This window comes from Sceloporus occidentalis, unplaced genomic scaffold (assembly GCF_023333645.1).
Source record: "Sceloporus occidentalis isolate IW3139 unplaced genomic scaffold, rSceOcc1.0.p SCAF_45, whole genome shotgun sequence".
In the NCBI taxonomy this organism is placed as follows: domain Eukaryota; kingdom Metazoa; phylum Chordata; class Lepidosauria; order Squamata; family Phrynosomatidae; genus Sceloporus; species Sceloporus occidentalis.
Genome location: NW_028317025.1, coordinates 1,945,215 through 1,971,146, shown reverse-complemented (window position 1 = coordinate 1,971,146; position 25,932 = coordinate 1,945,215). Strand labels below are relative to the sequence as shown.

Genomic DNA, 25,932 nt, shown 5'->3' with positions numbered 1-25,932 from the left:
CTTGCCCAATATTTTCACAATGGATCAGTTTACACAGATCAATGACAATGGAACTATCTCCTGCCAATGAAAAAGTCAGATTTTGTGCTTTGGTATCTTCCCATCTGGTCACCTTCTTGTTCTCATCCCACTTAGCATTAACATTAGAATAAGGAATTACTGTAAAAGCATCAGTCACTACCCAATAAACTATAAGCAGGCACCACCCCTTCATCCTACCTGGCCGTCAACTCAGGGTTCGGGGAATGGATTTCTTCACTGGCTTGAGACGAGTCCAACCTATTGTCTGGACCCCCCTTTGTACCCAGACTTAATGAGTGACTACCAGCAAGTGGTGTTACCTTCTTACAGTGTGACTGATGTATCCAACAACTCCTCTCAGCTATCTTACACGCAGTGGGGGTGGTTAGTAGTACTTGGTATGGTCCTTCCCACCTCGGTGATGACCAATTCTTTCGCTTGATTATCCTTATTAGTACCCAATCTCCAACGCTCAATTTCTCAGGAATTAGCTCTTGTGTTTCTGGAAGAGAATTAACAGTTTGTATTGATCTGGTGTTCAACATTTTTGCCATATAATCTGCTAGGGTCAATTCAGTTTCATCATTTGCCTCTTTTACCTTTATTTGTGGCAAACTATAGGGTCTCCCGTACATTATTTCAAATGGGGTGAGACCTTGCTTGTTGGGTGTAATACACATACTCAATTTTACCATAGGTAGGCAAGAAACCCAATTCTTCCCGGTTTCTGCCATGGTCTTTTTACATTTATTCTTTATTGTTCCATTGTTTCTTTCTACCAACCCTGCTGACTGAGGATGATAGGCGCAATGATTCTTTAATTGTATACCAAATACTTGTGCAAATCTGGAGATTAGTTGATTGACAAAATGAGGCCCATTGTCACTATATATTCTTTCTGGTATTCCAAATCTAGGAATGATTTCTTTAATCATGACCTTAGCTACTGTATCTGCATCTGCGTATTTCTACCCATTTAGTTAATGCATCAACAATAACTAGGCAATATCTCATATTTTCACATTTGTTTAGTTCAATATAATCCATGCAAATATGTTGAAACGGATACTCTGGGTTGGGGAACTTTCCAATAGCAGGTTTGAGATTTCCCTGTGGATTATATCGAGCACAGATAAGACAATTAGCACAACATTTTTTAGAGTAATTTTGGAATCCGAATGTTGTAAACACCTTATCTATAATGGCTACCATCCCTCCTGTTGAGACATGGCTCAGCCCATGACTCAATAAGGCTGCATAGCGAAATAATGATTTCGGCAATATTGGTTTGTTGTTAATGTGAAAAATGTTGTTACATAGAGTCGCTTGTTTAGAGCGCCAATATCGTTTTTCAGACATAGGGGCAGCCTGCTGCATATCATACAAAACCTGGTGATCAATTTGTATTTCATTAGTGATTATGGCAAAGATCTCTTGAGCAATTCTTTTCGCTTCTATATCTGCACGGTGATTGCCTAATGCTATAGGATCTTTGCTGTTGGTATGAGCTGCACACTTTATTACAGCTACTTCTTTTGGTAGATGTATAACCGTTAATAGTTCCTCACACAGGGCACCAAAATGTTGGTTGAAATAATGGTCGAATTCTCCTCAGAAAGAGTTTCCTTTAATTAGATCATGCGCATAATCGAGACAAGGCACACAACACACAAAAGTCGAAGCGTTGTCTGATTACATGTTTGAATTACATGGTTTATATAACCCCTTATCTACTTCTAATAACATGCATTATTATGATTGGTTACTTTTCAAGCAAGTTACACCTCTTTAAGCTGCATAATTAAGAATGGCCTAGACTTGACCCTTTGCACATATATATATATATATAGAACAACTTAGAGTAGACGTGTTGGCGGGAACTCGTCCATATATCATAGACTAGACATTCCCTGCTTTCTTATGTCTTGTCAGGAATAATATTTACGATAACGCAAGCATTTTTCTAACACCCATAGACGATCAAATAATTTAGGTATAAGAGATAGTGGATCTTTATTCTTAATGTTGATTTGAGTCAGACCACGATAATCAATGCAAGGCCTTAGTCCCCCATCTTTTTTAGAAATCAAGAAAAATTTACGAATGAATCTCCTCTTCAGGTAATCTTTAATATATTCTTCCAATGCTTAAGAGTCTGGTAGAGATAATGGTTAAGTACGTCCTCTAGGAGGTATAGTGCCAGGTAGAAGTTCAATCAGGAAATTATAAGGTCTGTAGAACCTCTGCTTGTCTTTGGTATGGCCAGGGCCCTGGGGGTAACGGAGATGCTTACTGCATGACCAACCCTATGCCAGGATGTCCCCAGACTGCCAATTGATAGAGGGGTTATGAGTTCAAAGCAAGGGAAGGCCTAGAATAATGGGAGACGAGATGATGTGGAACATTAATGACTCCTGATGAAATAAACCAACAGAAAGAAGTAATAGGGTGGATTGCTGGGTAATGCAAGATGGATGTAGTGGTTGTCCATCGATAGCAGTAATGGCCATAGGTGGAAACACATTGAAGTGAGGGATCTTGTGCAGGAGGGAAGAAGCATAGTCAATGAAGGAGCCTGCAGGCCCTGAATCTAACATAGCCATGGTGGAAACCTTCACCTTATTCTATTCCAGGTATATGGGGATGTGGAAAAAGTCCTTTTTTAAATTAGGAGCTTCAGTAAGTTCACCCAGACAAAGCTCCTTTACTTGGAGTGGGTGCGGAAGTTTTTTCCGATCTATTAGGACATGAATGGATGAAATGGCGTTTCTGACCACAATAAAGCCAGAGTCCTTTGGTACGGCGAGTCTTTGCAGCTACCGTCAGCTTAGTAGCCTCCAATTGCATAGGTTCCTCACAAGTGGTAGCTGAGGCAGATGACCCAGGGGTGGGACCTGATGGAAGTGAATGATAGAAACTTCCTTTGTATCTCTTAGCTTTTTTGCGACTGCATCTCTCTGATGCTGTTGTCAAGTTTCAGAGCCAATGACACAAATTCTTCCAATTCATTCGGCGGATCTCTAGTGGATAGTTCATCTGTCAGACGTTGTGAGAGTCCGAGTCTAATCATAATCAGTTAATTATCAAGCTTATATATCTCCAGCACAAATCATTGAAGCAATTACAAACTATCTATTAGAAGCTCTCTATCAGCGGTGTAACTAGAAACCATGGGGGCCCTGGTGCAAAAATTGCTCCGGGGCCCCCCCAACTTCAACAGCTATCATTGCCCCCACACAATTGGCATGTGCATTCTTTGCCCCCCTTCCAACATACAACATATATAAACTCAATTACACAAATTACACACAGACAAGTACACATCAATGCTCACACACACGACTACACATCAATGCTCACACACACATATATACACATCAATGCTCACACACACATACACAGCAATGCACAAACACACACGAGTACACATCAATGCTCTCACACACACACGAGTACACATCCATACATACATATACTGTATACAATCACACATATACAGTATCTCACAAAAGTGAATACACCCCTCACATTTTTGTCAATATTTTATTATATCTTTTCATTTGACATCACTGAAGAAATGACACTCTGCTACAATGTAGAGTAGTGAGCGCACAGTATTCACTTTTGTTCCAAGGTTTAGACATTCATGGCTGTGTGTTGAGTTATTTTGAGGGGACAGCAAATTGACACTGTTATACAGGCTGTACACTCACTACTTTACATTGTAGCAGAGTGTCATTTTTTCAGTGTTGTCACATGAAATAAAAATTATAAAAATATTTATAAAAATGTTAGGGGTGTACTCATTTTTGTGAGATACTGTACATATATCCTACCGCCACTTACCTCTCTCAGGCCAAGACCCAGACCCTTGAGGACTCTGAACATGAAAGGCCAGGCCATCCTGTCAAATGCTTTTTCTGCATCTGTGGACACCAGAAGCGTGAGGATCCCCTTTTTATGAGTGATGGATTATGTTTATGACTAGTGGTGTTATCCCTAGCTTCCCTCCCTAGGACAAAGCCTACCTGATCTGCATGTATTTTGCAAAGAGCTTCAGGCCTGTAGTTATCTTTTTGTGTATAGCTGATTTATGTGCTGTGCTAGTTTGGAGGTCTAGCCCAACCTGGGAGTTCAGGGAATTCGTTATGCACAACAGTTGGGGAGCCCAAAATATCCACATATGTCTTATAGTATGAGGTAGGGAGGCCATCAGGACCTGGACATTTGCCAGCAGGATTTAATGGTAGCCCAAACCTCTTTAGGAGATCTATAGTAACCGCTAAAAGCTATGCTGCTTCGGGGAAGACTGGGGTAGCCAGTTGTTTTGCTATGTAACCCTCTATACATTGGTGGGAAACTCTCTTACCCTGGGGAGGTTATATAGCGACTGGTAATATTGCTGAAAATATTTAGTTTTCCAGTGAGTGGAGCGATGTATGGTGTTGTTGCAGTCTCTAATTTTAGGTATATAGTTTAACATCCTCCTAGAGACGAGACCAAAATAGAGCTTTATGGAGAGGGCTCAACAAGGCCCATAGCCAAAAGAATGCCATCCCCACTGTGAAGCATGGTGGTGGCTCACTGATGTTTTGGGGGTGTGTGAGCTCTAAAGGCACAAGGAATGCAGCATGTTACTAGAAAATACTGGCAGACAATTTGCATTCTTCTGCACAAAAGCTCTCATGGGATGCACTTGGACTTTCCAGCATGGCCCTAATGATCTAAGCACATGGCCAAGTTGACCTCCAGTGGTTACACCAGAAAAAGGTGAAGGTTCTGAAGTGGCCATCACAGTTTCCTAAGCTTAATATCATGGAGCCACTCTGGGGAGATCTCAAAGCGGGAACGCCGAGGTGGGGGCGGCGCTGCAGTATGCTGCTCCTACGCCACCCTCAGCAGAACAGAGGCTTTTTATACAGGAGGGGCGGTGCTTCCAGCAACGGCTCCCTCACCTAACATTAGGAGGGGTTGTACAGTGGGCTGATCTGCAGGCCTGAGATCCATATAAAACACCTGAACACCATCATGTCGGTGCTCAGATATTCTGAGATGTTCTGTGCACTACAGAGTATCCTCAGTTCTGTGCTTCTGTCCCTACTGTGACCTAGCTACCTTATCTATACCTAGCCTATTTGATTGTTCCCTGAACTTGACCTCTGATTACCTACTGACCTTGCTTGTTGATTGCTGCCTGAACTTTGACCTCAGATTACCTACTGACCTTGCTTGTTGATTGCTGCCTGAACTTTGACCTCGGATTACCTACGGACCTTGCTTGTTTGATTGCTGCCTGATCTTTGACCTCGGATTACCTACGGACCTTGCTTGTTGATTGCTGCCTGAACTTTGACCTCAGATTACCTACTGACCTTGATTATTGGATTGCTACCTAGCTCTGACCTGGCAGTGACCTGGTGTTGTCGGACATTTCCTGTCACCCCCTGCATATTGGGCTCCTCCTCCTTTTGCACCACAGGACATAACAGTGCCTGTCAACTGGATATGATGTTGTCAGGGACCTGGGTCCATACAGAAGACTGTAATGACCCAGAGCGCCCAATGATGGTATTCAGGAGTTAATGCGCAGTAGCGGAGTCAGACAGGGCCTGGTGCTGGGAAACCACACTCCCCCAAGTGTTGAGCACCTGTGGTTGTGCAGCCACATACCAGTGTCCAGAACAAAAAGTGATATCCTGCAGGCACCCTGGAGCAGGCATGAGACATAGCTCAACAGAGAAATGTGCAGGATGCTGCGGGCTGGGAGTAGGGAAGCTAAGCAGAGTAACAGCAGAAACATAGCAAGCAAGGGGGACAGGGAGACCAAGCAAGAAACACAGCTAGAAAAGACATGCATGTACAGGACACAACAAAGGACAGGGAATAAGGCAAGGAATACAGGGGATGGAGTGAGGAGCCGAGATCCTCAGACGCTTTTCCTTTAAGCAAGGATAGGATATCTTAAACTGGGACATGAGGAGAGGAGAAAGAGGAACCAAGATCCTCAGATGATTCAGGGAAAAGAAGCACATAAAAGACTGACACATAAATACAGGACAAGCCTAGGACTATATGATAACAATTGGAGATTCAGTCACATCATATGGCCATAGTATGCTTAGCCTACCACTACGCCAAAGTACACCAATATTCGGTAGGTCCTAGGGCTAAACCCTGCCTACCAAATTTCTAAAGCTGAAACTAAACATTAAATCTAAACACAGAACAGAGCTAAAACATACCTATAGACTGCAGACTGAGACAAACACAACAAATGCGTGGGGCACACCTTATAAAGGAAACAGAAGCTGAAGCTAAGAGCAGGGCTGAAACAAAGTCTCAGAAGTAAACATCAAAGCACAAGGAAATCCAGGAATGGATTACAGCAAAGGGAGAAGCAAGACAGGGGGACTGTAGTGAGAAAGGGGAAACTAGAGTGAAGCAGCTCTGCAGCCTGAATGGGGCCTGACAGATGTGATATATAATGCTATACTTGTGGATGAGACTACTATTTTGCTCTACCACTTCATTGGCAGCCATGGCCACACATATAACTAGATGGCCGGCCTCAAGACCAGCCCCAGGGGAGGTCACCTACCAGGAAATCCACGTTATCCCAGTAGGCTAGTCCTGCCCTCACTGCATCACCCAATCTGCTGATGGAGCATTTGACTGGTGGACCACATGTCCTGTCCGGGCCTGCAATGCGCCACCATTGCAGGCAGGGATATGATTGACTTAGTTAAATCAGTTAAATCAGCTTGTCGGCATGCAGTGAGCTTTATTTTTTGTAACATAAGCAAGGAAGCTGGTAGCTACACTAAATTGACAATTGCTGCTTAAATGTTGGGACCATATGTATTTTTTTTGCTTTAACAAGAATCATGACCAATCAGCAGCATACCTCCTTTCTTTGTTGGTTTTGTGCCAATTGACTGTACAAGCAAAGCTTTTGTGTATAACTTAAGATTCATGTGTACAATAAAACAATGTGACATCTCCAACGGAGGTAAGAGAATGTTCTGCCCACCTGAGAGTGCCCCGCTGTATTCAGAAAACAGATTTTAGCAATCACTCTGATGGTTAAAAACACCACCGCTATTGGAAATGTAATTAGGATCCTAAACCTATTTTGTCTCTTCTACTCTTCTACTAAAGGCCTACAACCAAGGGTAGATAAAATGTCCATTGGATGGCAGCGTCTGCAACAACTCTTGTGGAAGCCATTGGTGGCTTTTTCTTGAAATGTTCACAACAAAGTCTACTGATCCCTACACCTGTTGAATCCATTATCCTTAAATCACAAAAGTAAAATGTGGTTGCCAAGACATTGCCAAAACATAATGGAAAAAATACCCTATATGGACCTTAGGCTCAATGTGCTTATATCTACAGCCACCCTGTATGCCACACTCTTTATTGTTGGGAATTATGGCATGGACCTGCTAGACTTGCTATGGTCAGCAAAGGTACGGGCAAGGGTAGACAAAGTGTCCGTACCAGGACACCAGTGTTTGTGACAAGGCTCGTGGAAGTCATTGTTGCTTATGTGCCAGGATATTTTTACATCTCAGGGTGACACAGTATGGAGCTTAATCTTTCATATTCTAGCTTTTGCTACCAGTGCGCCATGGCTGGTATCCCTACTGGTGCATATGTGCATCTTTGAATAAGTCAATATTTCCATGAGAGCTGATATTAGGGGCCATCTGGTTAACACATTTGGTGAGTCGCTACATAGAATTTTCTCTATGGGCATTTCAAGGGTTAATATTTAAATCCTCTAAGGTCAGCTCATTTAGAAAGTTCCCAAGTCAAATGTCCTTCACAAAGAAAGTTGCTGCGTATCACTGGATGAGGGAGCTTAGCTAGTAAGCATAATGTTTCTAATTTAATAGACAATAATACTCGGAATGATAAATTAAATAGATTTTTTGGTTGAACATAGATTTAAAAAAAAATGACTGTCGCTTTAAAAGCTGTGACAATGAAACACTAGAACTGTCGTTACAGGGACACTCCCTGCCTACAGGTTCTGCTCACGCTCGCTACACGACACCAGAAACTCACTCAAGATATGCAAGCAATAGGGGGACTTTAGTACGTCACTGCGAAATGACGTCACGAATGCGGAAGCAAGGCAGAGGCCGGAAACCGCGCCGGGGAGCCGAGTGAGCCGGGCTGTGCAAGCAGCTGACATCTGCCCCATTGGGCTAGGACGGTCCTGGGCCTGGTACTGAAATTCGCTTTCAATCAGTACGCGGGACCGGCGCCGCCTTCCTTAACGGACATGTCGCTGCTGCAGTCAGCGCTGGATTTCCTGTCCGGGCCGGGAGCCGCTGGCCGGGACCAGCACGACTTCGTGGGGCAGACGGTGGAGCTGGGAGAACTGAAGCTGCGGGTGAAGCGAGTGATCGCCGAGGGTGAGGGACTAAAAATGAATGGGGGGGGGCATGAGCAAGCAAAACCTATGGCCAGGTGCAGGCGGGCATGCGTGTGGGCTTCAGGTGCACCTGTACTGGGCCAGTCCCTACTTCAGCCATTGGGGCTCTAATTACACCAGTATAGCCTGCCTCATTACCGTACGTGTGTATTGCAGTATACGATTTTTCAGATAAATTCGATACATTAATTAGTTACATTTTTCTACATTACCCCAACTAAACAGTCGTAGATGCCGGAATTATTCCCAATGCCATTACCATACCTTCAACGTGTTTCCATATGACTGAGCACTCAAAGGAATAAAATACCTTCTGAATAGTCTTATAATCACAATAATTATATATATATATATATATATATATATATATATATAATGTACTTGCAAAATCATAAGGTAAAGCTTGAAACGTGGCACGTAAACAGACGTTTGATCTGTTTAAACAACACTACCTTTATTCCAATCAGAATGTAAAAATATTGGTTTGTTTGTGTTTTACGGTAAAACGGCTGGATTTAAGGAATGCTTCTTATTTATATCTTGTGTGGGTCTCCTGTGTGTCTCTGATCTTCATAAAAATTCTCTGGGGATACTGAAATGTGGACTGTGTATAATTTAGTTAAGGGGATACATTTGTGTACAATATATATATATGTGTGTGTGTGTATATGTAAAATTTTGACACGTTTTAGAGGCTATTTCGTGGTAGTCTGTATGCCAATTAAAGTTTTGGTAATGTACTCATAGTGAAGCATTTGTGTGTGATATTCATTATAAAGTTTTTAACGATCCAGATTGATATGGTAAACATGTTTTACCCATTGGTTTCTACAGTTGAAAAATCTCTTAAATGTTAGGTCAATGTGTTTTCAAACTTTTTTCGTTTGACCCAGAGCAATGGTATCCGGCACACGCATGACCCTATTCATGTGTTTACAGGGTAGGTCAGGTAACTTATGACCTGTGAGGCGAAACCAACCTAGTAATATGGTGGTGCTTGGACCACATTTTGAAAATAATAAACCTGAGGAAATTGATCTTCATTCGTATTTCATTACCTTCAGAGATTATTCGTGTTAAATGCTATGTACAGAGAGGGCCGATTGGTGGTGCCAATGGGTGACGGACACCTTGCAACCCGGTACTGGGTGTTGATCCCACATTTGAAGAACCCTGATATAGTGCACAAACCACATATGCAGAGCTCAAATCTTTTTTTTGTAGACAGGAAGCTTGGGAAAGTGGAGGAGGCATTTACCGATGAGTTATTCAGAATTGTACTCCATCCCATGCATTAGGTTTAAATTCCTTGTAATATGAACTGAGGGTATGAGGTCCCTTAGCTGACTGAATGCAGGTGCCCCTTGGTCCCTCTGCCACCCCTTCTACAGCATAATGTCACACAGGATGAATATTAATGGAGCTAATCCAAGGTCTCGTGCTGCTTGCATGTCATGCTCTTGCTGTACACCCAAACATTGAGGAATACAAAGAAAGAATACATTGGGTGCAGTTACCATTGCAGTTAGTGCCTTGCACTTGCTGATTATTGTGTATTTAGCCCTTTATTACTATTTATGCATAACCTTCAAAATGTTCAGATGTAGTTACTGTGTGGCACTGGACACCAAATTTATTTCCAGTGGGATTGGTGGCTACTGAACATCTTGAATACTATTTGTTACTATAGGGTGTCCATATGTTTGTCATCTGCTTGGTTTTCCTGTTGAAGTGTCCTTTGTTTTTTAGTTGCCCAAAGCTGCTTTGACTAACTGAATCCGTTTGATTCTAGAGCATGAAGAAACCGTTATCTTTTTTTTAACATATATATTTGATTGTTCTCTAAAATAACTAGATGGCAGGACAAAGGCAAACTATATAAGGCTCTGTCGGATGCATTGAATTCCCAAATTAAAATGGCATATTCTACTCCAAACAGCAAAATGAAAGGGTTAATGATACCAGGGGATGTAATAAAGTATATCTCGAATATTTACAAATACAGTGAATTGTCTAATCAAGGAAGCCCATAATCTTCCAAGGAACAAACCTCTCCCTAGTTCAGACAGGCCACCCTCTATTGGCTTTACACCTTATAAAAGCCTGAGAGTACCAGGAAGTATACTGAAACACTCTTGTAGGATATTTTTAATAATGTAGTAATAGTTTCCGTTTACCCAAAAATCTCTGCCTCTGTTTTTGTGGAGCTCATCTGTCCAGTTTATTTTAAAACAAATGTAAGGTACCCGAGTGAGCCATTTTAAATCTGGTTGTAGCCATTGGGATGTGATCATTGCTGGGGTTGTATTTTTGTTTAACTGTAGCAGTATTTTTGAGAAGATGATAGATGTGTGTGCAAGTATGCTTAAGTATTACTGTAAATGTTAAAGTCCTCAAGAGAGCAGTGTGTAATGAATTATGAATTGGTTTGGTGAAAACAGTTGTCTTTTAATTAACTAAGGAAAGAAAACATACTAAGTTGCTATGCAAAACAAACATTTATTTAACGATAACGATATTTTAATGCCCCTGACCTCTAATAGACTATTACCTGTAAAAAGCGTGAAGTAAATCATGATCCATGTGTTTTCCTAAACAATTAATCATAAGACAGTGATCAGCCTTACGCTTATGTATACCTCCAATGCTGGAAGAGATACTTGGTTCTATTCCCTGAAAATACAGTGACGTTATTTTTTGTAGCATATTTACTAGGTCACCATGAACCTCAAGAAACCTTCCCATTTACTTTTAAGATAATTGTGTGTATCTAAGCAGGTCAGTCACAATAGAAATTGTTTTTCTACTTTCAAGTGAATTTGTAATAAGGAAACAGGATGCCTGCACAATGTCCCTGTGTTAGTTGGAGGCTTTTAAGGACAACGATTCGGCTGTATCAATCCACAGTGTTTCATACAACAATAATCTAGTGGGGCTTGCCATGTGGTGTACCTTGACCAGGTGACCGACACATACCATATATTCACCTTTAATTGTTTAATACTTTTTTAGCACTCTACTAGTCCTAACCAGTGTTTATTGCCATATTCTGATCAGGTTAGGTCCCCTGTATAATTTAAGATTTATGCGAGTGTTTTCATCTGCCGAAAGGAGACTGCATTGTAAAGTATTTTTGTTGTTGTAATTCAACTTGAATAAATAGATGTATGCACTTTAGTGTCTGTATAGTAATATTGTTTCATGTATCTTCGAGGCCTTCATATCCTCCATATAAGGTTCCTTTTTTCATTTCCTGATTTGAGTGGTTTTGTCTAGAGGAATATTTTATACCTGCAGTTTCAGGCATGGTCATCATTCAGCATGTCGTCATCACCTCATCATCAAGCATTTGCACTGTTGACTCTGATGAATATGTGGACTATAGGCTGGCCCTCAAAGGTCTGTTATGCACTAGTTTGCAGATTCTGGGCATTTTCATAGACTGATTCTTGTGTTTCTCAAGAAGGTTTCTCTTTGCCTGATAGTAACTCTTCAGGGTCAATCAGACTGTGGGCATCCTTTAGCAACAAACACTGGATACAGAAAGCCTGCAGCTGGAGGAACTTAATCTGGAGAAGCTGAATGCTACCCATATCAGAGGAACTCTCTACATTCAGTAGACGTGAAGATTTTTCCTTTTTCTTAAGGTGTTGAGAAGCCCTAGATGCCCTCCTACTTAAGAATTTTCTACTGGCTTATGTTTTTCCTCTTCTACTGGTCAGAGTAATTATGTTTAAACCTGTTTGTTTTTCATGTTTGCGATCCAGTTAGGAAGAGAGCATAATAAATCAAGTCACAAAAGAAATCGTAATTGGTAATTCTCCTCCCTGTGCCATGAAAGAAACATTCCGGCCTTGCAAGCTGCTACCTCTGTGTTCCTTGGTTTCTGTTATGGTTTCTCTCCTGTTAGATTGAAAATTAAGAATGCTGCAAGAGATTTGTGACGGCTGTCTCAAATCTGACTCCTACATTATCACCTAGGACACCTGTTAGGGACCTGCATTTATGGTGTTTGATATTTTCCCTGTTTGAGCTTCTTTTTTGGATTTCTTTTCACTTCCTGACTCTTGAGAAAGTCTGCCCTCTAGCCTTTACTTCAGCTTTAACGAGAATACTTGGAGAGTTGCAGGAATTGTCCATGCTGTGTCCCTTCCTGCAAATTTGTTAAGAAAAGGTAGATGGTCTTTTGACACTGGAATGGCTTCCTAAGGTGTGCTCTGACTTTCACATGGGATAGGATGTTCTTTCTACATACTACCCTTCTCCTACAATGCTAAGCTCTTCTACAATTTGGATGTGAAGAGGTGCTAGAAAATACATATCAATAATTCAAACAGGAAGTTTTCTAACCTACTTGTAGGTGCTTCGAAATACATACGTCAAGAACTGAAACATGGGGAAATTTACTAAACAAGGAAAAAGTCTACAGAATTCCCCCATACGCATTTTCTCTTTTCCTCACCCCCAGCTGTTTTGATTTGCTGAACAGATTCCATGTACGTGAAATACTTACCTCCACCCAGCTCCAGTGCTGGCTCTCAGAATGCTGCAGACGTGGGTCTGTTTTAAACCCCATGTGCATGTATGGAAAACCCTCACTGATTTCAGATTTCCTTCCACTGATTGGCTACTTTACGCATCATAACAGTCTGGTGCTTTCAGACCATATGTCTGCTTTTTGTTATTTTAAGCACAAATGCAGGAAGACCTACGTAAAATTTTGCATGAGTGTCCTATAATTTCTTTTTTACCCTTTCCTAGCTGGACTTTAGACACTAAGGGGCAATACTAGCATCAGAAGTGCCGTACATCAATTCAGAGTATTGTTGCAAACATTTGCAACAATATGTGGCTTGTGTGAAGCTGTTTGATGTATTTTACAACATAAATGGATATGATTATGTTGCACCCTGTGTCGCAATATCCTGATATCTGAGATGTTCCAGGTCGCTCGGAGATGCTCTTTTGTATGTTAATGATTGTACTGTTACTTTCTCTTGAAGAAATGCTAGCTTAGTAAAATATGTATGCACCTTCTGTGACCCGCATGACCTTTCGTTCTTGCGAGATGCGAATAGTTAAGTGAAGTTGATGATCAAATGGTTAAATATTATCAGCCGTTTCTAGCATGAGGAATTCCTTGTTAACTGCTGAGTAAATTATTGGCACCAAAATTGAAGCAGCCTGCTCTTTATTTAGAAAATATTTACGAACATTTTGCCAGAAAGATTTTTTTTTTTTTTTGCATCTATAAAGCAAAAGTAATGCAGATATACGAGGCTTCCGCTAAGACTGAAATGTCACATATTTGGTTTATGTATTTAGGATCTGAATTGCATCCGACTCCCGTCATGAGTTCATGTGGCCTACATAAAACAGTAACCTTTTTGTTAGCCACACAACATACCTATTATATATACTCAATTAGCTGCAGGTGGATCCGGAAAGGATTGGCTTTCTGTGTCCCTCCCCCCAGTGACTCGATACACCATATAAATACATACAATATAAGTTGTGTGATCCAGTTGTAGGAGTTTTATATTCTGATTGTATAGCCACTTACACATCTATAATGACTTGATGATTCATAGCACCCAGATATGTGCTTCTATAAAAGTGCTATGTACTCGCTAGTTTGACTTTAAACACTTTCATGGTTATTGTCGAAAGCTTAGATTATAGAAATACATTTTAAAGATATTAAGTTTAATTACCCTACAAAGGATAAGATGGTGTCACAGCAAGCGTGTAAAGAAACACAGCCCTCCATAGCGTAAATGGACTGGCTGGGGAGATAAATGTTGGCAATAAAATCCTCTCGCTTATTTTTTCTCTAGGTGGTTTTGCGTTTGTTTACGAAGCACAAGATCTAGGCAGCGGGAAAGATTATGCATTAAAGGTAAGACACACTCACAAATCTAAAAACATAAAAAAGACTTTCCTCATTAATATATGTTCTTATTGACTAGTGGATAATAGTTTGGACAGAACACTTGTGTGTCATAAAGGGAATATTCTTTCTAACCTAAGATTTTAAGGTAATGCTGATGCTATTCGTTTAGGTTAATAGAAATTAATTGTTAGTTGGTCTGTGAGCAGTGAGCTTTTAGGCCAATATAAGGAGACCTTACGTTGGCGCTATATAAATAAAAGATAATAATAATAATACTCCACTCCTCTGCCTCCCCCAGTAGAACACATACTGTGCAGTAGTGGCGCTACTGGTAATCTGTAAATACAGCCATTGTACCTACAACATGCATGAAATATCACCATATTAAATGGGTGACTTTATGAGCATGAGTGAGCTGCATTAATGTGACACATTCCTTATCAGCCTACAGTGATTTTTGTCATAAGTAGACTCTATACTCTGGACTTTGTCCGGTTGCCTATGTTGATATCATGAATACCGTATTTGCTCGATTATAAGACGACCCTGATTATAAGACGACCCCCCAAAATCTGAATATTAACTTAGGAAAAAAGAAAAAGCCTGAATATAAGACGACCCTAAAGGAAAAAAGTTTTACCAGTAAATGTTAATTCATGTAAACTATTTTTTTTAATAAAAGCTATGATTGAGAAAAATATTTTTTTTGTTTTTATTTCTTGTATTTTCCAGCCTGTCCCCCAGTTACGCACATCTGCCCCCAGGCTTGCCACACCAATATGGCACTGTGGCCCATGATATGCCTTTTAACCCTCTATATGCCACTGTGCCCCATGGTATGCCTTTTGACCCCCTATATGCCACTCTGCCTCCAGAAATGCCTTATACCCCTATATCCCATTCTGGCATTTAGGGGGTTAAAATGCATATTATGGGGAAGAGTGGCATATAGGGAGGTATAAGGCATTTCAGGAGGCAGAGTGGCATTAAGGGAGTTAAAAGGCATTGTATAGAGCACTCTGCCTCCAGAAATGCCTTATACCCCTATATGCCACTCTGGCATTTAGGGGGTTAAAAGGCATATTATGGGGCAGAGTGGCATATAGGGAGGTATAAGGCATTTCCGGAGGCAGAGTGCTCTATTAAATGCCCCCTTAACGCCACTCCAGAAATGCCCTATGCCCCCATTTAACTAACACACACACACACACTCTCTCCCCCCCCCCCCCCTCTCCTCTCTCCTCTCTCCCCTCTCTCCCCTCTCAGCCCTCTCTTACCGGTGCTTCCAGCCGGGGCAGCGGGTTGACGTCGCCTTCTGCTGCAGCCGGAAGGAGGTGGAGTTGGCAGCGGGGGTTTGTATGCGTCCGTCGCGTATACTTTCCCCGGCTGTCAGAGATCAGAGATCTCTGACAGTCGGGGAAGGTCTACGCGACGGACGCAGACAACCCCCGCTGCTAGCCACACCTCCTTCCGGCTGCAGCGGACGTTGTCTACGCGGATCGCGTAGACGTCAACCCGCTGCCCCGGCAATACAGCAGGAAGCACCGGTAAGTGTGTATGATGGGGGGGGGTGAGACAGGAGGATCCAGGTCCCCTGCAGCGGTGCGGGGGATCTGGATCTTAGTCTCCTAATCAGACTCTATTTGAGGTCTGATTAGAAGACGACCCCGATTAGAAGACGAGGGGTATTTTTCAGAGCATTTGCGCTGAAAAAAACCTCGTCTTATAATCGAGCAAATACGGTACTTTGTTATGCCCATACCCAAATCAGGCTAATCTGAGGCTGGCATTAGCTAGTCATGGCACCTGCCTTCAGAGAAACTGTCTCGCCTCTGGAGTGTTCAGAGGACAGAAAAAAACAGGAGGAAGGGAAATTTGAACACAATTCTAGCATTTGAAATTGCCTGCTGTCACACAAACCACCACTGTATAATTGTTAAAATGCATATGGTTAAATTACTACAGAAGCCACCTGGAGTAATGGTATCATACTATGGTGCATAAGCTCCTGTTTCAACCCATGCTATGAACGCGGGTTTCAATGTGCTTGGATGAAACGTTAGATATCTCTGAGGTTCCCTGGAAATCATTCACCCCTCTGCGCCCGTTGTTATATGGCTCATGGCTGGTTGGGTGAAAACGTGTGCATTTTAGACAGCTGAGATCTGCTTTATAACTGTTGCAGAAAACTGTAAGTAGGAGGTGGATTGAATGGATGCCCAAAATGCACTCGGCTCAACAAGTTGAAACGGTTTTATGTTGTGCTAAACATGTTGACAAAACACATGAATAGATTTTGTATTTATTTTTTGCTGGTCCTTTCATATTTAAGTTGACAAGTCCACTTGAATGTTTGCCATTCTTTTGGACGCTAATACCACGCTTGTAATATCTGTTACGTTCTAGTATGAGTTGTAACCACAAAATCTTGTACTAATGCTTCTGTTTCATTTTAGAGGCTGCTTTCTAATGAGGAAGAAAAGAACAAGTCCATTATTCAGGAGATATGTTTTATGGTATCCTTTTTAAGAAGTTTTTGAAGAACGTTGTCTTATTAGTTTTGCATTTTGCATGGCTTTCTTAACCGTTTGAATACAAATACTCCAGTGTAACGCAAAACAAGAAGCACCATAGCGATCCATTGCAGAATGCTATTGATTACTATGCTTGTTTGAAAAATCTAAAGTCCTATCACTTTGATCTTTATAGCAATCAAAATGACATTATTACACCTTAATGCTTTGTGTTCAGAAAAAATTATCCGGCCATCCCAACATAGTCCAGTTTTGCTCAGCTGCATCAATAGGAAAAGAGGAATCAGACACAGGCCAAGGGGAGTTTCTTCTTCTTACAGAACTTTGCAAAGGTAAGTTTTGTTCCTAATACCATCATCCAATTAACCACAAGTGTGACATAAAAGCGCTAGGATTCTACCATCTCATCTTACAGTATGAGTGGCCGTTTGCTTTGTTTTAAGCATAGCCTTTATTTAGTCCATGCAGGAACAACAGGGTTAATCCTTTGTTAGTCTTGGCAGGACAGCTCCATACTATAAGAGGAAAGATCACCCTACATAACATAGTACAGTATCTGTATGTCAATTGTTGTATTGTACCTGTCATTATCTGTAACCTTTTCACCTTGTACAGCACTGCGGAATCTGTCGGCACTTTAGAAATAAAGAATAATAATAATAAGTAGTAAGTTTGTATTATGTTGTAAGAGCTCATTGGGTCTAAAGAAAACACTCTTTGGCATTAGGTATGAAAATGTGATGTCACAGCAACCCACAGAGTTGTACAATCAGCAACCATTGGTTGTTATGGTAATTGAAGTACTTTTTTCAAGCATGGCAGCAGCACCATTTTTTTAACTCATGGATGGATTCCTGTTAACATATGTTGTCCTGCCTTGCATCATTAATGGCAGCTAAAGGCATTAGACGGTCTTGGAGAGAATACCATGTGCCTGTAACTGACTGACATATTTGCATGTTTGATTTGTAATACAACATACAATCATTTTTAACATGGTAACATAGGTATTTAATTCAGTGTACCTACTTATGACTAGTCCAGTGGCACCTAATACAGGTGCCACTGGCATTTGTATTGAAATTGCAACATGCATGTCATCCATAATAGAGCTGGGTGGACAAAGAAAATGGGTTTGGAAGTACAGTTTGAACAATTGAGTGTACTAGAAAAGCTTGGAATAGGCTCAGTTTTAAGATGTCTTGTCATGCTGAAGACTTGCCCTTCATCTGGACATCAACTTCAATCACAATTAAGGCTGACATCCCCCCACACGCAATTTTCATGGTTTGCTTTCCACCATGTGTAGTGCTACTCTGCAGTATGTGGGATGTGTAAAATTACAGAATGAGTTCATTACTTAATCAAGTTTATACATCCGACATATATAAGGAAAACACTTTAGAGGTGGTTGTCAGCCACACGTGGAAAATGGATGTTTGGGAAATGTTTGCTTGATGTGGCAGCCCTGGTCACAACCTGGTGGATAGCAGAAAGAAAGAAACAAACACAGAGAAAGATTAAGTTGAGGGAACGTTTGTTAGCTTGTTACAAAGAGCTGGAGTTAAAAACATTGAAGCAGTTTTAAATCATATCATTATTATTTAAATGATATTGCCTGACATACTTAATGGACTAAAACCCAATGCACGTTCGAAATTAGAAAGTTAATTTAGGTAGACCTGCCATTATGCTAAAATGAGTGGGTTTTAAGACACTTTTCCCGTTGTTAACTTGTAAATGCCAACTATCCTACTGTGTTTTTAAATCTACCTCTGGATCCTTTAGGGGTAAGTCATTGTTTGATTTAGACAATCAGATCAAGGTGTAATGGTTTGCTTGGAAATCTTATTTCACTGTAAGTTAATAGTACCTCTTCTGCACCTCTTAATTGATCTGTACCAAAAAAGTAAAAACAAGTTTTAAGACCTTTTAGTCAATATGTGTTGTATCTACATCTTGTAACGTGCATAGCATATGGCATTTATATTGAGTTAACATTGGTTTTTTTTCTTCTCAATTCTCCTTTATTGAAAATATGCACAATGAGAGAAAACAAGAGCGCACATAAAGGTTATACAGACAATGTGCACAGTAAATCAGACAAGTGTAAGACGCTTCATAGGCGACCTAGAGCCGATCACTGCGGTCGGTACAAAGGTGGAGAGCACCGGGTCGCATGAAAGTAGAAACGGCACACCAGGGACCATAATCGCACAAATAGAGAAGAGCCGCTACACAATAATATGGATAAATACAGATAATGCTGGAGACATTGAGGAAACAATGATACATAGTAAATAAAAACATAAAGTACAAAATAAGAAAGAAAGACACTGCACGGTAGTCCGGACAAAGACATGACAACCCACACCGAAGTGTGAGGAACTCCGAAATACGACCGGTAACCCCAGCCGATAAAGGTAGCCCAGCAGGTAAGGATGATAACACACGGGTGAGAAGACCGAATCAGATGAGGTGGGGTTAAACCAGACCCAGATCCCGCACACGAGGCGAGGATAGAAACATTGACCACGGGAGCCACCGAAGGGTATTCCATTTACCCTGGAGATCCAGGCCCCTATGGGAGTCGGACCCGGGGTCTTCCAAAAACGGGGAATAATTGATTTAGCCGCCTGGATAAGATGGAAGGCTAAAGACCGTTTATAGGAGCCACAGGGAGAGCGAGTGTGATGGAAAAGGTACGCCACTGGAGAGGGGACGAAGTCGGGATCAGCAATTTCCCTGACCACTGTCCCCACCGTATCCCAGAATGGCCTGATGTCCCTACATTCCCACCAAAGGTGAATATAAGAGCCAACAGCTACGCCACACCTCCAACATAGAGGAGAGACCTGAGGCATGTAGTGGTGAAGGTCCTGGGGGACCTTATACCAACGGGATAGTAACTTATAGGAGCACTCTTGTATCTTGCTCGAAATGGATCCTTTATGCTTCAGCACTAGGATCTTATCCCATTCAGAATCAGAAAAGGGGGCAGGCGGGGAAAGATCTCTCTCCCACAAACTAAGGAAAAACGGCTTAGTTTTACAATGTTCATCAACGAGTATGTTATAAATTTGCGAGAGGAGGTGGGCAGGCTCACGGGAAGCAATGCACAGGTTCTCGAAATGAGAGAGAGGTCTGGTGAGGAGAGCGTTCGGCAGGAGCGAGGAAATGTAATGCTTGAGTTGGTGATGTAAGAAAACGCAGGGAAAGGAATGCGGGGCCTGCCTCAAGAGGTCCCTAAGGGGCCGAAATTGGGAACCCTGAAGAAATTGAAAGAGGCGTATATGTTTAGTACGAAGTTGTAGGCAGAAACCTTGGAGGCCTGCCTGAATATTTCGGTCAATAGCAGGATTATGCGAGAGTGGAAAGAGGGGACTGGGACACGTCGAAATGAGGTGGCGGGAGGTTAGCCGTTTAAAAACCCGTAAGGTAGCCGTAACAGTGGGGTGAGAAGACACTGTCAAAGTGTGATAACGGTCTGGGAGCCACGGCACCGCCGCGATGTGATGCACCAGGAATGAATTCTCCAAGGGCACCCACAGCTTCGGGACCTCCAAGGACCACTCCACTATGCGGCGTAGGTGAGCCGCCATCCAGTACCACTCCACACATGGAACCCCCAAACCCCCCCTACGTTTGGGCCGGATCAGATGAGTGAGGGCCAACCGGGGGTTCAGAGTCCCCCAAATGTATCTACGAAACACACTCTGGCAGGTCTTAAAATACGCCCTGGGGAGAGAGATCGGCAGGCATTGTATCAAATACAGAAATCTGGGCAAAATTTTCATTTTCAAGACACCTATTCGACCAAACCAAGATATGTGCGGAAACGACCATTTACGGAGATCCGTTATCACAGAGGAAAGCAAGGCATCAAAGTTCAGCTGGCGGAGCCGAGAGAAATCTGCAGGTAGCATCAAACCCAGATACTTAATCGCCACCGGCTGCCACTTAAAGGGGAAGACACGCGCAAGGCTCTCCCTAAGCGGGTCCTGAACATTAATGCCCAGAATTTCAGATTTCTGTAAGTTAATTTTGTAATTCGAGAGCGTCTGGAAGGAGTCGAGCTCCGCTACAATCTGTGGAAGAGAGGAGTGCGGCTGCGTTATCATGCAGAGTATGTCATCGGCGTAAATAGCAAGTTTGTGGACATGATTGGCGATGGAGATGCCAGTGATATTGACGTTCTCCCGCAGGGCACAGGCAAGGGGCTCCATGGTCAGAATGAATAGCAACGGTGACAAGGGGCAGCCCTGTCTCGTACCGTTGCGAATACGGAGGGCATCGGAGAGGATACCATTAACCTTTATACGGGCAGTGGGATTAGAATATAAGGCTTTGACAAGGTTAAGAAAATTCCCGGACAGGCCAATAGCATCCAGCGTCTGGAAGAGGAAAGGCCAAGCAACCCTATCAAACGCCTTCTCGGCGTCCCATAGAAACCAGAGCATAAGGAAGCTTGTGGGCGTGAGCGTAAGACATCAGGTTCAACACCCTAATGGTATTATCCCTGGCCTCCCTCCCGGGGACAAAGCCCACCTGATCCCCGTGAATCAGGCCCGGTATGTACCGTTGGAAACGAAGCGCCATCACCTTGGCAAGTAATTTGAGATCTGTATTTATCAGGGAGATGGGACGGTAGTTGGAACAGCAGTCCGCATCTCTACCCGGCTTGGGAATAACGACAATATGTGCTAAATTAGTGTGTGGATCCGGGGAGCGGCCGCTAGCAAGCTGATTAAAAAAGTTTGTTATAGGGGTACCCAGGACTGGGAAGAAGCGGTTGTAGTAACCTCTCGTCAAACCGTCTGGACCCGGACTTTTGCCCGTAGGGGTGAGTTTTAGCGCTGCCTTGACTTCGTCACACGTTATCTGTGAATTCAATACAGCTAAGGCCGCGACATCTAAACGCCGAGGTAAGTATTTGTGAAGATACTCCTTCATCATAGCTAAGTGACGAGACTCAGCCAAGTCTGGCGACGGCAAATTGTATAGGTCATTATAGAAATCCCGAAAACAACGGGCAATCTCGTGAGATTCAAACCGGATCTGACCCTTAGGATCGCGAATCCTAGGGATAAACGAGTCCGACCTTTTAGCCCTAAGAGCCCGAGCCAACAGTTTACCCGGCTTGTCGCCCAGTTCATAAAATTGCTTCTTAGTCAATAAATAAGACCGCTTCACCCTACTATCCAGGAGAGACGCCAGTTGTTCCCGAGCCGCCTGCAATTGCAACAACAGAGACGCGTCTAACGTAGCTTTATGCGATTGCTCCAACCGGTGGATACGGTTAGTCAGGGCGGTAATATCAGCTAACCGAAGCTTCTTAAGTGTGGCACCCAGATTTATAAAGTGACCCCTAATAAAGGCTTTGTGGGCCTCCCAAACCGTGGGAAAGGGAACCTCGTCCGAATCATTGTCCTGAAAATAATTGGTAAGGAGGTCCGAGAGGTCCGCTAGTGATGAGGGATTGTCAAGCAGATTTTCATTAAGCCGCCAGCACCAGGGTTTGCGGGAGGACTGAGACAATTTAAGAGATAAAAGGGCCGGGGCATGGTCACTAAACGAGCGCACGCCAATGTCAGTCGAATGCAAGTGCAGTAAATGATGATGGGAGAGAGAGCATGTCTATACGGGTATAACGGTTATGAACCGCAGACTAAAACGTGTAATCTTTCCCCAGAGGATGTTGCGAACGCCAGACATCCACCAATTGACAAGCATGTAGGGCTCTCCTCACTTTCTTAATGTATTTAAAGGGTATATGCGAGGATTGTGCTGAGGAATCCCTAAGAGGGTCGAGGGTCATATTAAAATCCCCCCTATAGATAGCTATACCTTCCTGAAAGTCTGCGAACATAGACAACATTCGACAGAGGAATAGATGTTGCCCACGATTGGGCGCATAAACATTGCCAAGGGTAATTTTGCGATTACCCACGAAACCCTTCAGGAATATAGCCCTACCGTCGGCATCCCTCCAGATATCCAACAGGCGAAAGGAAAGTGATTTATGCAGTACAATAGCCACTCCTTTGGTCTTAGAGTCAGGTGAGCTAGAGAAGAACACCTGAGTGTAACGGTGGTCTGTTAGTTTAAATTCCCGTGCAGACCTGAAATGGGTCTCTTGTAAGAACGCAAAATGCGTCCTGGATAAGTGAAGATTGTGAAGCAATTTAGATCTTTGCTGGGGCTTATTAAGGCCTCGTACATTGAGAGAGGCGAAGTTAACTAAGTCAGGGCCCATCTATGGAGATCCGGAGAGAGCAAAGGAGGCCGGCGAAACCCGAGCAGTGTACAAACTGAAACAATAAAACAAGTAAAACCAAACTTACCAAACGAGAACATTTAGAGTCAAAAGTAGGCACAACACGAGCCACCAAAGACCCTGGATGCCGAAGCACCGAGTAATGAGCCCAATGACCAGACGAAAGGTCGACAACCTGCACTCCACTCCGATAGGAGAAGGAGGCAGGACGGCTCCGAGGGGTGTAAAAGTGAACCATAACAACGGAAACTCCTACAATCCGTGTAGGTTGAGTCATATTGGATTGAGAGGCACACCCGGCCCTGATAGCACAAGGGCCCGGCGGAGTAGGAGAATGTAGGGGCGAACTCATGTAGTGGATGTGTGCAAGAAAGGCCCGCAGAGGCCATGCGCGATAGGCAGCACAACCGCGCGCATATGAAATTAGCGAGGCATGCATTCGTGTGTAAGTGAGTGAGTGCGAGTGAGTGCGAGAGGGAGTGTATATAAAAAAACGAAAAACGAACGGGTGCGAGCGTACAAAACAAAATATAATAAGATAAAATAAATTCAAAAACGGGTCGATCCGTAGCGGAAAACAAAATAGAAAAACACAAGACCGTATCGGGAAACCTGCCCCGCCAGAGGATAAGAGCGGTGAGGGCAAAGACAGCAAACTGCCGGCGCCCCCAGTGTGGTCTCCGGAATGAAACCACAAAACCAGCAGCCAAGCGTCTCCGCCCGCAGCAAACAAACGAACGGGCAGGAACCAGCCAGAGGACGCTCCTGACGGCGGGAGCAGCTATCCCACCACACCCGCAGTCCCACTTACAGTTCCGCGAAAAGTCCCCAGAGAGGCCCAACGAGGCCAAGAGTGGTCGTCGAGATGTTCAGCAGAAACGATGAGCTGAAGCGGCGGAGGGCCACCACCGCCGGGCGTATGCAGAAGAACGAGGAAACTGCAGCTCGCAAGTGTAGGCTCCCAACAGGTAGGTCAAACAACAAAACTCCTCCGGGGAGCAACAACACGGGAAGTCAAAGACGACCACGAGAGGCTCAGCAAATAGATGGAAAACTGCACAGCAGAGGAGCTTGAATGAAATCATCAGGGCAGTACGTCGTCCGGGCGTCGTCGGCACTTTGGTCTCTGAGGTCTCGGGGACCACTCCCTGGCAGGGTCCGAGAGACTGGCAGGGGGAGTAAAGTACTCCCATGCTGGAACCTCACAGTGCGGAAGACCCAAAGCTTCGGTGAGAGGTGGAACATCCTCAGGCTGACGTACCACGAGCGTTGTAGAGCCCCTCCGTACGAGCAGGGCAAAGGGGAAACCCCACTGATAGGGGATGTTCGCCGCACGGAGAGCCTTGGTAAGTGGCTGGAGCGCACGTCGGTTCTGCAGCGTGACAGGCGACAGGTCTTGATAAACAGAGATGGCGTGGGATTCCCACGTAAAGGTAGGTCGAGCTCGGAACGCCCGCATAATGTCCTCCTTCAAAGGGAAATCCTGCAAACAACAGACCACATCCCGTGGAGATAGCGAGTCAGAAGGCCTCTGTCTGAGGGCCCTATGTACTCTATCAAATCCAACGGGTGCGGCAACATCGCGGTTCAGAATCTTGTTGAAAAGGGCTCGAAGAGTGCTAGGGAGATCTTCATGCGCCACTGACTCAGGTAATCCCCGAACCCGAAGATTGTGTCTGCGGCCCCTATTGTCTAGATCCTCCAACTTGCGAGACAAGTGTCTTATGATGTTCGATTGCTCCCGGAGATGGAAGGTCAGGGAGTCTACCGTTGCGTGTACTCGCGGTTGGTCGTCCTCTAGCGTCGCCACGCGCTCACCAATATGGCGAATATCCGATTGGATATCGGTAAGACTTGAGCGGATCCCTTTGGTCGCTTGGTCAACAATCTCGGCGATGTCCGCTTTAGTCGGGAGCAAGTCGAGTCTCTCTTTCCAGGAGTGATCAGGCGGACCCGGAGAAGGCAGCCGCAGTCTCCGGGCACTCACACCAGTGGCCTCGCTGTCCAGGCTTGCGGATGGAGATAGCGGCCTATGCTCAGAATCCCGCAAATCCCGATCCGGGGAAGCGGCAAAGTACGAGCGCACCGAGGCAAGTGAACCCCTATCTCTTGACCCCGAAGACTTCGGGGTGGAATGCGGCTTATTTGTTTTGCCCATCGTGCGCGTAGAAGCAGAATAGAAGCTTTATTACGGGCCGGGTGTACCAGAGCTCCGGACTCACGCGTCCATCTTGTCCGCGAGCAGACCACGCCCCCCTCGAGTTAACATTAACAAGCAGGAAAACTAAAAACTGTGACTTAAAATATCAGATATCATAACATGTCTCTATAGTAAAGGCTCCTGGCTAGGTCAACTTACCAATTTCTTGATGTAGCCATTTCATTAAAGCCACAGCTGCCTTTGTAATACAGTTCCAAAACCAACAAGAAGTTTTTATGCATTCTCTCTCCATGGTGTAGGCGAGTTTCAAGGAACACCTTTATTGCAAACACAAGAAAAATGATGTTGCCAACTCGATACACCTAAGCCACTCCTGGTGCTCAAAAGCTCAATGTATTTTATATTTTCCAAAACTTGATACTTTATTGTAACATCCTATAGGTCCCCTATAATCAATAAATAATAGTGTAGTGAAAAAACCCCCCCTAGGACCCAGGACTGATTAAAGTACTCCAATGAAATGTGTCATCACATTTTTGAGTGAGCTATGCAGATTTGCAAAGGATGTTATCACTTAAGATAGCAAATAAGGGAAACTAGACT

The 25,932-nt window shown here is 43.5% G+C and overlaps 1 protein-coding gene across 1 annotated transcript in view; it reads left to right on the top strand.

The window, feature by feature from the left end:
- The first annotated feature begins 8,311 nt into the window (after nt 1-8,311).
- The window catches only part of LOC149289442 (cyclin-G-associated kinase-like), a 42,898-nt gene continuing 25,277 nt past the window's right edge, over nt 8,312-25,932 (top strand). Inside the window, exons 1-4 of the mRNA XM_089490574.1 lie at nt 8,312-8,444; nt 14,302-14,363; nt 16,814-16,873; nt 17,109-17,223. Coding sequence (XP_089346700.1) covers nt 8,312-8,444; nt 14,302-14,363; nt 16,814-16,873; nt 17,109-17,223 — 370 coding nt within the window. The remainder of the gene's footprint in view (nt 8,445-14,301; nt 14,364-16,813; nt 16,874-17,108; nt 17,224-25,932) is intronic.